Source organism: Paralichthys olivaceus, chromosome 11 (genome assembly GCF_024713975.1).
Source record: "Paralichthys olivaceus isolate ysfri-2021 chromosome 11, ASM2471397v2, whole genome shotgun sequence".
NCBI lineage: Eukaryota > Metazoa > Chordata > Actinopteri > Pleuronectiformes > Paralichthyidae > Paralichthys > Paralichthys olivaceus.
The window spans coordinates 25,580,512-25,594,060 of record NC_091103.1 but is presented as its reverse complement, the minus strand read 5'-3'; the positions used below and the strand labels follow the sequence as shown (position 1 = coordinate 25,594,060).

General features: G+C 38.1%; 1 protein-coding gene across 13 annotated transcripts in view; it reads right to left on the bottom strand.

Annotated features, from left to right (window-relative positions):
* nf1a (neurofibromin 1a) overlaps nt 1–13,549 on the bottom strand; it is a 186,462-nt gene that overhangs the window by 68,866 nt on the left and 104,047 nt on the right. For 10 of the 13 annotated variants that reach the window (XM_069534939.1, XM_020088252.2, XM_020088255.2 and 7 more), the window contains one exon: nt 3,325–3,387. The exons of the other annotated variants lie outside the window; for them this stretch is intronic. In XM_069534939.1, the coding sequence (XP_069391040.1) occupies nt 3,325–3,387 (63 nt within the window). The remainder of the gene's footprint in view (nt 1–3,324; nt 3,388–13,549) is intronic. 13 annotated transcript variants of the gene reach the window in all.

The following is a 13,549-nucleotide window of genomic DNA, read 5'->3' as shown; positions in this document are numbered from 1 at the left end:
ATGTATTCTGTTTTATTGTGATAAACTCTCCCTCCATTTGATATAAGCCTGCTTTTAAAACCAGAGTAGATACATGAAAAGTTTAGAACAGAATAATGATTCCACACATCTATAAAGAAATCTGTTCACATTTATTATTTCTCTCTCTACTGTAGCCTAAACTCTCCATACCAGAATACTGTAGTTTGTTGACTCTGGTTTTGATATCTTATCTTGAACTTAACCTGATCTAGAAAGGGTTAGCTATTCAGTATGAGTTACAATGGTCATTTACCTCAGTAAGAAGTCAACCAGTTTCGCAAGACTGAAAACGCTGGTTAACAGAACAGAAGTTCAAGGCGGTACATTACATCAGCAGTTTACTCTGTATGTCTGATCCATGAACATCAGTAATTAGGAAAAACCTGATGACAAGATTCATTCCAAGAATAATTAGTCTACATCTGCTATAATTCAATGTGTCAGGGCTGTGAGAAAGTCACATTTTCACAACATGATTATCATGGCCAAATTCAAGTCAATTTCAACTTTGCTACCTCTGCCGAGGAGGTTCTCCTTCTTAGCATTGGCTTCGATGTCTCACTATGTATTCACAGAAGCCCTCTCACCAATATGCCAGCCCTGAGTGACATACCAGTCACCTATTCTGACTTCACAAGCAATCTACTCTGACCTATAATAATAATAAATATATTTATACAGCACTTGTCATACACAAAATGCAGCTCAAAGTTCTTTACAATAAAATCAATAAAATCAAAGACATGAAATAAGAGATCAATAAGAACATTTTATCAATAAATCAAAGATCTATTTTAGATTTCACACTATGTCAATGCTAACTAGCTACTGACCTTAGACCGAAGTGGACACCCATCACAGACAACACAAGTTACAAGAGATGCTGGTCCCAGGAAGCCTCCTACCACCACATTGTCTGGCCACCGGAACTAACTAACAGGGTTATTTGCCTCCCTTAAGCACACCAAGCTAAATGAATCCAGCTGCCAAGCTTCCTTTCTGATTTAGGTTAAGTTCAAGATAAGATATCAAAACCAGGCTGGAAAGCAATTATTTGCCCTGCGGAGGTTGGCTGCAGGGTTTTCCTTGCAACATCTGCCATCAGGTTGCTCAAAGATCTGGGGATCCATGGACAAGTCCTGTGCCAGACCATAAAAGAAACATCACACACTACACAACGCTGCAACCAATGGCTCTGGATTAGGAGGAATGGGCCCCAAGATGCTAGGACTGATCAACCTGGGGTGGGCCTGCCCTAGAAGATGGTGTCTCGTGATTAAAAGGCCCAAACACCTGATGACACACTAAGGTACACAACTGAAGCTATGTCCCTTACATCCACTGTTGATCACTAACATCTGACATTAACTGGCAGAAGGCATAATTAGTACGGCAGAATGTACATTACATATTCTCATAGCACTGCCATACAAGCCAGTAGTAGTAGTCAAGCTTGGCCTGTCATTGATTACAAGCCCAGAGCACTTGATGGTGCACAGTTATGTCCCTAATATCTGCTGGTTGCCACTAACACCTGCTAACATCAACTTGTAGTTGGTAACCTAAATTGTGCAGAAGACCTTCAAATGTACAGGGGATATTCAACATCTCATCCTAGATTCTCAATGATCTGTATGCTGATGAACCTAATTAGTACTAACAACCCAGCCAGTCTGGATCACCAAATAAATAGCACCTCTGGGCATGGTTACAGCACAAGAGGTGAAGCCTCTGACAACTACAGACTATCTTGCCATATAAAAGGATAAGCACATGCCATGCATGTAATTATGTTTGACTACGCTGTAACTGTTATTATGGCTAAAAGTACAGTGATCATACCAGAAACACTGCAGACACAGCAAAGACGCTACCTGTGTAAACAACAGACATACGTGACATGCAGCAGATCCGCGGAGCAGCTGTTTCACTCAAGCAGCCAGTGTGGCCCTGGTGTCTCTGTTGGGAAAGCGTTGTGTCTGCTCAGCTTAGTGTTAAAATTAATAAATCATAGACATTGAAAAGTAGCGACAAGTGTATGGCCCATATCATATCATATATTATTTACATGAATAATTTATTTTTTCTAATATTAAGATAATCATCAATGCTAATATTTAAAAACACCCCTAGTGTCAGATGTGCCGATAATACAATAACACATTAACATTAAAGGACTCAGATTGGGATCAGGGCTGTTAGAAGAAGAAATAGTTTAAAAACCTGTGTACTTTCAATCTATTTGTAAATGTATCTTCATATCCCTTCATAATTAAACATTAATTTTAATTGCCCACCTTAGTTTACATGTGCTCCTACTTTTAATCTTTCATTACAGGTTCAAGCACTATGACCCACAGAGACTCAGTCTTGACCCTGAAAATATAGTTTAGCAAACTGTTCATGAGAAGCCAAAGGGATGATGGATGTGGTGCATATCCACCAAAAGAACACCAAATCCAATAATTTATAAGCGTGTTTTTTTGTTGACTTCTACCCACCCAATCCTCAGTCAAAGACTGTACTCTGCTAAGTGAAAACTAAGCATACAGGTGTAAATGAACTGCTTTGAGTCGAATTTGTATGCCAGGGCTTATGGAAACTATGATGACACCAGTATGAAGGCATTTTAATATTTTTTATGGTTAGTAAATAATGAGTGAATTTTCCTTTATTGGGTAAACTTTCCCTTTAATCCTCAACAAGATTAAGGAAGAACTGGTTATTGTTCACGTGTGTGACTCCAGGTCAAAACAAAGTAGTGCAGCAAAAACAAACATTGCACATTGACTTACTAAAGAGGAGGTGATTTTATGATTGTTGTAAAATAAAAAATACAAAAAAATAATAATCTGGTGGTCCTGATCTCATTACAGCCAACCACTGTGCATAATGTTGCCTAATCTTATCAAACTTCGAGTCTTGGACACACAAACTGCATGCTCACATGTATCAAAATGTGTTATATAAGAAGGGAAGACATAATATGATAGCAGATGGAATGTCTCCTTGAATGCAAACAGAGTTTCCAGAGAGAGACAAGAGACAAGAGAGAATGTCCCTGTTCCAAGGAACTGTTAATTGAAAATAAATCAAATGGTTCCAATATTAGTACAGCGATTTTGAGAGAGGGTTGTAAACAAGGTTGAGTGTGGAGAGTACAAAACATTTCTACAGAAATACCAAATAAACATTTTTTTTTAAATGAAGAACTTAAAAAAATCAAATGGGTAAGATGCAAAAAAAAGATTTTTTTTGCTTCAGGGGAAAGTGTCTTAGGGAAAATAGATTCTCCAAACTTACTGCTTTTTTGTTTTCCTTTTTTTCTTTTACTGTTGCTTTATTCAGTAGAGAGTGACAAGTAGCCTACAGAACAGAGATGAGCACAATCATGGTCACAGCACCAGCTACACACACTCGCACACACAGACACACTTTCCTATCTAGTTAAACACAGAAAAATCTCAACTCCTGAATGAGATTGTTTATCACTGATCTGGGGACTCCAAGCATATCTATGCATTTGGTGCTGTGGTTTGACTTCAGCAAACTGTAGAGTGTGTGCGAGCATGTGTGTGTGTGTGTGTGTGTGTGTGTAGCATTGTGTCACAGTTGTAGAGTGAGCAGACAGAACTGTGAAGGTGTGGCAGCTTGGATTAAGGTTACACTCTATAGGAATTATCTGGAGATATATTTGGTGAGACATAGCAGTCAGCGTCTATCATCCTATGGTCCTAGATAACCCATCCTGCTGTGATCACAAGTAATCCATTGCTAGTCCCTACCAACATTAGGGTGCTTGTGATAAGCCATACGGCCCTGATATAACCTGAGTCAGAGGTGTGTCCATATTCTCGGTACTCAAACACATTTCCAATTTAATTTGTTTTGTTTTTGTTTTAACTTGTTTGAGATAGTCTTAAGAGATATAAATAATATTCGCAAAGCACATATTGGGTAAGGAAGGTGTCCATTTTGGGGATCTCAGAATTGTTTCTCTTCTCTCTGATTGTGAATTTTATTTTGTTTGATTAGACCGTGATCCTAAAAAGAGAATCGAATTAGGGTCAGTACAATCCGTGTATCATTCTTTCTTTTCATATTCAATTAGAAAACCAAATTCGGAAAATTAAAAAACTAGTAAATATTTTGTTGAGTTCAGTTTCATAGAGTGATAGAAGACAGTATATAATTTGGAAAAACTTCAATGTGTAAAGTCACATAAAACCTCATGTCTTCAAAGCTTATAAACTGAACAATGCACAGCCAGTTTGTGTTTCACCTTTGTAGCCAATGCAGTTCATATATACAGTATTGCACTGGAATTCCAGCTAAAACACACTCACAAATATATGTGCTAAGCAGATGTCTGGATGTGGGATAGAAATCATACTACAGGGAGTGCTATGGCACGGAACCTGTCTTGACTTACAACATCCTATAGCATCTCTCTGTTTCTGCTCTCATTTCCAACATCTCTAAAGACTCAAATACATTGATTAATTTGAGTAAAGCTTTGCATTTGTATTCTGCAAATGCTTGACCAAAGCAAAAATTAAGGTCTTGTGGGACTCATGACTGAAACCACTGAAATGCAATGGATTAGGTGTGATCACAGGATGTTGATATTATGATTGACAGGGGATTTGCTGCAACATGGTGCAGGAAATTGTTACCTGCATGAAACATGTCTTACCCAATCTCAACTAGTTTTTTCTTTAAGCAGAGTCTGATTTCACAATTTGTTGTCATCATCAGTAAAACTCTTATCTTAAATGTGTAATTTTTTTGTCTAACTAGAAAGCAGGCAAAAGCTAGGAAAAGGGGGACCTATTTTTACATCAATAAATCATGTTCCATGATGCTTCAGCTGCTTTAAAATCTTGGGGTGAAAAGATCAAGCACGTGGATCTTTCAGGCTATGAAAATCATGGCCTCTATCTACTGCTCCAGTGGAATTATCAGATTTAATACTCAGTACAGCTATTCACTGACACAAGTGATGTAGAGAGCAGTAAGTGGAGCAGCATGAGGAGACCTGGAAAGTGGAGATGCAGAGACTTGAAATGTGAAACATACACTGCACACGCAGGGCAGAACTGCTGAGTTTGAATGGAGTCAAATGATGGTCGGTAACATTTTGAGCTTGTGCAATTATATTCAAATTATGTTATGTGCATTTTAAGTATGCAAGTTGAAAAACAGAAAAAATTGCAAATTGTGGTTGTGAATGTGTGAACTTTTACAACTGTAGAAATATTAATCATGTGTGAAAAAGTTTCATGCACACAGGTATATGTAGCAAAGAGCTTCTAAGTTTAAGTTATAAATATAAATTCTTGTATCTTCAGATAGATTTTGTGCATATGTAATCAAACATTTGGACAGGGTTGTGTTCATCACTGAGGTTTCACAAAGTCTGAGGCACAGACACATTATTATCCTATCTGTGCATGTGACACTGAAGTTACCCGACTCAAGTTACAAGAGGCTGAATTTGCCACAACTGTGACTAGCGAATGAGACAAATTTCAAATTGGAGCAAAAGAAGAACTGCCCCTATCCTGCTTCCTCTCTTGTAACTGCTAACATTGGCCTAGCTATAGCACTATTCAGTGCTACGAACTTGACAGTGCCAGGTGGAGAACCATAATGCCCCAGGAGCTCAGGTTGATGTTCTTAGTTGTTGTAGTTACAGGATGGAAGTTAATGACTCAAACTTCAAGTTTGAGTCAAACATGAATGTCAGGGGTTGCGAACACTTGGATGAAACCACACAAGCAGTATGGAGGCATGTTATGTTTTTTCAGTTGTTTCATTACGTCTGAAGAAGCAGCTGCCTGGGCTGAAACACTGTTTATCCCTGAAATTCCTAAAGTGTTTTGTGGGCTCAAACACTGCACCAACCCCTTCATCGGCATAGTAGATTATAGGTGAATTTTCATTTTTCGATTAAATATCCCTTAAAGGTTCAGTGTGTAGAATTTAGTGAAATCTAGTGGTGAAGTTGTATGTTGCAGCGCAATACCCCTCACATCACCCTCCCTTTCCAAAAATGACAGAGAACCCGTGGTAGCCTTCAGTTATCATCAAAACTCAAAAGGTGTTTAGTTTGTTCTCTGGAGTACTATAAAAAAACATGGCAGCCTCCATAGAGAGGACCACTCAATGTAAATATAAAGTATCTAAATATAAAGAGCCACTTCTATGGTACAGAAAACAACAATTCATACAATTTTGATGAAACACACTAGTGAAAAAATCACAAGTGTGCCAATGGATCCTTTTCACCTAAATCTTACACACTGAACCTTTAAAACCGCTCTGGTTGACCTCAGTCACAGATTTGGGTCGGGCTTGGTGCGTGAGCTCTCCTGGGCATTCTCCATCTCAGAGTCACAAAGTCAGCTAATTTTTAGGAATGAACAGGCTGGACAGAAATTTTGAACTAAAAACTGGTACACTATGGAACACTTGACATATTAACACAACCAGTGTGTAAAACCTTATGATGGGTGAACAAGTGTTCTCTTTTTCATCTCTGACGCACTTAATTAAAAAAATAAAGAATTTGCACTAAAACCTGTTCATGGATTACAGAACATTTTATTTTGCACAAGCATGTCAGTAGTAAAGTGTGCGCAGACGTGCTCTCGATTGTACATAGATTATATTCTTACCTAAGAACAAATCCAAGATAAGACAACATTGGGGATTTCAGAATCTTCGTAAAAACTGCGTATGTGAGTTTTAAGAAGACATGTCTTCTTAAGAATGTTTGGTGAATGAGGCCCAATGAATTGAATTCTCAAGAATATTCAGACATTTGAATTTGAATTAAAAATATTAGAATAATCTTAATAAAACATAACTAAAACAAACCACACACCAAAACAATAAATAAAACAGACTGTGTGTTTGTGTGTGTGCTCGTCTCTGTCACTTTTAACACACAGACGCTCACATTTATTTAGTTATTGAACGATCATTCCGGTCAATTACACTGATGTCCTGGCTGTGTGCTTGTGATGTGAGCGACACTTGAGCTTACTTAACTGTTTTCTATGTGTTTAAATGTGTGCCACATAAAATCTCAAGCGAATCAATTAAACACAAAGTAAACTTCTTTACTGGTCTGTCAGGTCCTCCCGTGTTTATTGTTTCAGTATAAAGTGAGTGCAGGTCAGCAGATTGGGGGGAGCACACCAACCACACAAGAGACTCTGGTGACCAACTGCCCTGATATTTTGCATTGATGGTCAATCGTGAAAACCTGTGCATGTCAACATAAAGCTTTTTCATAAAGCGTGTGTGTATGTAACATGCAGTAAATATTACTGCAGCAAGAGAGCACAAAAAAATACATGAGCTTGTGAACCTTCAAGCTTCCATTTCGAAATACTGTTACAGAGTAGAGGTTAGGATAAGAGTGATTGTTTTCCAGTATAGCCATAAAATAAGCCTTAAAAAGCCTCAAAAATATGTGAATTTATCCAAAACCAGTTTAAATGGAAACCGTCTAAGCAAACCTGGGTTTTTACAACATTATGCCATCAACTCACTTTTACTCCAGTTTATTATATATCCCAAAAATGAGTTAAACAACTAGAAGTTAAAACAAGAAGTCTGTGGCCTCGTTACATACATCAAGATATCATCCGAATATAGTGAAATTTAGCTTGAAGTGTATTCAGTTTTGTATCCATGCATCTCTTTTCATGATCGAATTGTTTCGACAAGGGGCTCTAGTGCCAGTGCAAATAGAAAAGGACCCAGAGGGCATCCCTAATTAGCACCCCTCTATAAGTTAAAGGTCTCTAAAACTGTCCGATTACTAAGTATTTTAGCATCAGGAATATTATTGTTGGGACCTAGAATTTTTGAAGCATAGTTGGGCCCTCTCAGAAACATTTGTGAAAACATCATTCTTATCATTTGTCTCAAAAAAACTGTTTCATCTGAACATCGAAGTACTCACTAAAACGGTTTTCTTGTGAGCAATTGCAACACTATTAAGAACGGGCAGTGGTTAGTGATGATGATGTCATAGTATATAGCATTATAAAAATATGTTGTGAACTTGTGACTAAGATGAGCACTCGCTGCCTGTTGCATTTAAATTCTCAAGTTCAAGTTTTAACTAGATTTGAATTGATATATAATTTGAAAAAAAGTGGAAGCATTAGAAGGAGCAAATTTTTGCGTAAGTATCAAGAACCACATCAAATTATCAGATTTGTAGTCGGTATATCCTTTATCAAGCTTAATTTCTTTTTTTTTTTTTTTTTAAATGCAGGGTCATTCTAATTTGGTCTATAAATGTTGAGCAATGTAATTGAAGTAGATTGAATTTCACCTTTAACCAAAATATATCTCCCTTAAATCTGTTATTGTGAATTTTGTAAAAAATTGGATGTTTTTAAGGATTATTATGGTCGCTCCTCTGGCCTTTGCTGTAAATTTGGAATGTTACACTTGGCTTATCCATTTAGCAATGATTTGGTGTGTTTTTTAAATGCGTTAAATGTATAAGGATCACATCTGCTTGTAACAACATTCCCCCTTCCTCCGTTTTATGGGCTTGTTAATTTCATTAAAATTCCATGTGCAAAAAGTTACATTTCCGGAATTTCTTCCCACTATCAATACAGTAATGTATTCCCGCAATCAGGTGACTTGGTGGTTTGTTATCACCAGGGTGTCTCCACAGGGCTCTGTGGGCTCCGTCTATTACAGGTGCATCCCCTAGGTTTAGTGCTTCTTTTGGCATCTGAACTACAAAATGCCTTATTTTTTGTCCATTTTCTTTCCCCTCTTTTATTCTGGCCACTCTCGAATTTTGCCCTTTTGAGTGCCCTTCCAGATCTAAGCACTTTTCTGATGCCATCAGCTGGTTTCAGCATGGTTTCATCAAAAGTGGGATTTGAAACCAAAATCTGCTAGAGCTACCAGTAAGTGCGTCCTATCTGCTCATCGCTCAACAGTGCCACTCAATGATGAATATAATTGACTAAATTTTTTAGCAAAGTGGGATAAGACTCAAATGCTTTTTTCAATAAACTTGACTCCATAATACTATCATTTATCCAGATTAACAAATCCCACAGAATCAGAAAAGGTAATCTATGTAAACACAAAATGGGCTGGCCATGCCATATATTATATGCTATTATTGGGTGGTAAAAATTCACTTTTCCTACTGGACACTTGTGCTCGCCAGTTTGCAGGACATGGAGTGAGAAGAATATCTGCCATATTTGACTGGTGCTGTTATAATGTCTCAAACTCGTCTCAATGCTGCGTTGACAACAACCCAATTATTTATAGCAATATTAAGATTTGTACACAAGCAACTAAACAACTCAATCTTAGAACTCTACCCTTTGCACACTCTCTCTGAGGTTTCTACGTTCTTTTTCCCCTGTTAAAAGTTTTTGTTTTTGTTTTTCCTTACTCTTATTGAGGATTATGGGCAGAGGATGTCACACCTTGTTAAAGCTCTATGAGACAAATTGTGATTTGTGAATATGGGCTATACAAATAAAATGTTATTGATATTTGATTGATCGATTTCCAGTGGCAGCATATCCCTCATTCATTCCTTCAACATTGGATGGTGCCTTTCACCAATTGACAAAATTAGGACTTGGGGATTCACATTCCGAGATTGTTTGTGTCGTTCTAACAGCTTCAGGAGAAGTAGGAGTTGTAAAAGAAGGACTTCTTTAGATATCTTCAGGACATAATATGAGAACCCATCCCCATAACTATGAGACCTCGAAACCTGACAAGTTATACCAGTTTCTTCGAAAGGCTGTGTAATAGTATATATATTTTATTTAGACATACAAGATCATGAACAAATAAATACCAACTGTATAAAAAAGGAATGGAAAAAATAACTGGGTATAGAAATAGAAGAGAGCACCTGGAACGAAGGCCTTAAATGTTTACAATGTGTCCAATTAATGTGTTTAAAGTCTATCCCTCAATGTCCACTGTTTGCTACAGTTCAATGTTTTACACAGGCTCCACTATTCAAAAGTAAAGCTACATAAAACATTTCCAGAAGTATTGTCGATCTGTGAGAAATGTGACCAATCAGAAGCTGATCTTCTCCATAGCTATGCGTTTTGCTATAACTAACAAGGTTTCTGGTAACTATATTTACATTCTTTTCAGAGATTATTAAGATCCAAGTAAAACCAGACCCGCTCTTGATTATACTGGATACATCTGAAAGCTCTGAAAATCTACAGAGCCCACAACGCCATCTCCTGTCCTATGAGGTTCTCTGTGCAAAGACACTTATTCTTTTGTTTTGGAAAAGAGTGCCAACTTTAAGTCCTGATTACAACACAACAAAACTGACTGATATTCTTCATTTAGAATGAATAAAATACATGCTAAAGGAATTTGAAAGGATTTGAAAACCGCTGATCACCTGGAGAGAACAAATTGTTAAAAGGCACTGTAGACAATGATCCTTATCACCCCGAGTCAGCACTATCAAGGGATGGGAGGGTTCAAAGGTTGGGGGTGGTTAATTTCCTTATCTTTCTGTGTTTGTTCTTTTTTATTTTAACATATGTCAATATTTATTTATTTATGCATCTTTTTTTTTAGGTCACTTTGGTGTTGAGTCTTAAGTCCTCACAGTCGATATGAAGTAAATTTTGATATAAATCAAAAAAACGGAATATAACTTTTTTGCACATTTGTGTTTATGTACATGTTTGTTTATGTTCTTATGTAAAAACGTATTTTATGCACAAATTTGATTTGTACTGATTCTGTGCATCCTGTGCCACTGCACTTTACTATAGCATTTCATACATACCACCACGATGAAAAGGTGTACATAATGTGCATACTCAACATTTTTTAAATTAAATTATTATTATCTTTAATTCTATTGCCTTTTTATATATTTTATATCTTTGTTCTTTTCTCTTCCTCATTCTGACCTGTCTGCTGCTGTAACAACTGAATTTCCCCGGTGTATGGATCAATAATCCATCTTATCTTAAATCAGCACCACTGCACTGAGGTACACTACTCTGCTGGTCAACAACAGACTCTGCTCCTCTTTTTCAACTCGTTACATCGTAATCGGCGGCAAAAACGTCTGTGTGCGTCTGTGTGTGTGTGTGTGTGTGTGTGTGTGTGTGTGTGTGTGTGCTCGTCTCTGTCCCTCTTCACACACAAACTGATAATCACATGTATTTAGTTATTAAGTGATGGTGTGGAATCATGACTCATGACCCTGATGTCCTGTTTGTGCATGTCATGTTAAGCCTTGTGTTGTGTAGCAGGTTAGAACATGTGTCTCATAAACTCTACAACGAGTTAAACAAACACAAAGTAAATGTCAGTCCTGTAAGTGTCCTTGTAACTTGTGATCAGTGATGATGTTTATTGTTAAAGTGTAGGGTGAGCGCAGGTCAGAAGGGGAGTGAGGAGGAAGCAAACTCCAACAGAGACTCTGACACAGGACAACCACACCTTTAATGAGCGTCTGTCCTGAAGTAGCACTAGTTATAATTATCAATAATTATTCAGCAGTGGAAAGCCGCAAAAACAATGAACATAGCGGATAAACATGATTATGTTCAGTCATGCATCGATGCAGAGTCCATCCACCATATGCAGCAGCCCAAACACTAGCATGTGTGCTGCTGGTCCTCCTGAACTCTGCGCTGTGTGCGTTTACCTGACCTGATGAGGGTGTAACTCTATAAAAGCTACATGATTGTTTCAGCGCAGCGCTATCATCATTGGCTGTTGTGTTGTCTGTCAAAACATGGATGGGATGAGTTCTATCGAGGTATATCATCCATGACAGTATTTGAAAAAATAGTTTCAAAGCAGTATCTTGCTTCAATTCTGGATCCAATATTATTCTCTCAATGTATGCCTCTCTTGGGTGAGGTAATCCAAAGACAGTGCATTTCATTCCACCACTACGTAGATGAAACAGAGTTCTATAATACAGACCTCATGGTTTTGTAAAGTTCCCCCAGTTAAGTTCAAATAAAACTGAAATCATTATGTTTGTTTTAGGATTGGTTGTAAGATATAGGTGAATACCATTGACCCACTGCTGCCTGGCTCCTAATTATATCCAAGCCTATATGATCCCCTATGAACCTTAGCTTGATATCCTCAAGCAGAGGTCATACCTGAGGTCCAGAGACCAGGGCAAAAAGTAAAGGGGACAGAACCTTTGAAGTCAGGCCCACAAAACTCTTGAATGACCAGCCTAAATGAGACTGGCAGAGTCAGTGTTCTTTTACTAATCTTTTAAGTCTTTAAACTTTAAACACACTTCTACAAGACAGCATTTCCTGATTTTATCAGATTTAATTATACTGGCTTAAATAAAAGTACCTTGAAAACTTACTTCTACAAGAATGCACTTCCTTCTTTAGCTGAACTTAGTCCACAGAACCCTGAAGTAAAGACTGATTGCGAGACTTGCCTGATCCTGTGAAACTGCTGTACAAAAAGCTGCTCACATTTTTGGTAAGTAAAGTTTGATCGCAAAACTGGAGAATGAATAGTCATTGCTGTGACTTATGTATTGTTTGCACCAGATGTTGTTTTTCCTATACAGTCTATCAGAGCAACATCGGCCTGTATGGACATCTCAACCCTCAGAAAAGACAAGCCTAGAGATGATCCTCTCAGAGTCTACACCCATCACTGACAACAGGAAGGAAATTGACACCAAGGGAAGCAACCCAAACAAAATGAACATTTCAGCATGCTGACATTGTGGGCAACATTCAACAGGCCCTAATTCCAACCCCCTGACCCAGGGAGGTTTTGGCCTAGGTCAGACTTGACCCCTGCGGAACTGGGCAAATCCCTCACAGTATCGAAAATGTTCCTAGAAATCTAGCGTCAGGAAGAGGCATCAAGTCGAAGCTGTCAAACAGTAGCAGTGGATGAAATGGGAGAGTATAGAGAAAAGGTAGATCAGCTAGAAAGACCTGTGGGGAATGGAAGCAAACAGGATTAGCTTCCTGCATAGAGCAACCTATGACCTCCTTCCCTCACCAAATAAACCTACAGCAGTGGCTGAACGAAGATCCATCCTGCCCACTATGCTCAACTCCAGGTACCCTCAGGCACATCCTCACTGGTTGTAAAATAAGTCTCTCACAAGGTAGGTATATGTGGAGACACAACCAGGTACTTGCCTTGCAGCAACAATAGAACCAATGTACCACTTCTCTTTGGTTCTATTGTTGCCTTGTCATACAAAACATCAAACACAGTTCAAAAGGCATCATTTGTCCATGAGGTGAATAGGGACCACCCTTCTACTTCTTAGAATTGACAGTACCCTGGGATGATTAATGTTGATGAAGGTAATGAGAGGAAAAGGCTGCAGTATGTGGACATGGCATTTGAGGCAAAGCAACGTGGCTGGAAAGCAATAGTTTGCCCTGTGGAGGTTGGCTACAGGAGTTTCCTTGCAACATCCACTATCAGGTTGGTCAAAAATCTGGGGATCCATGGA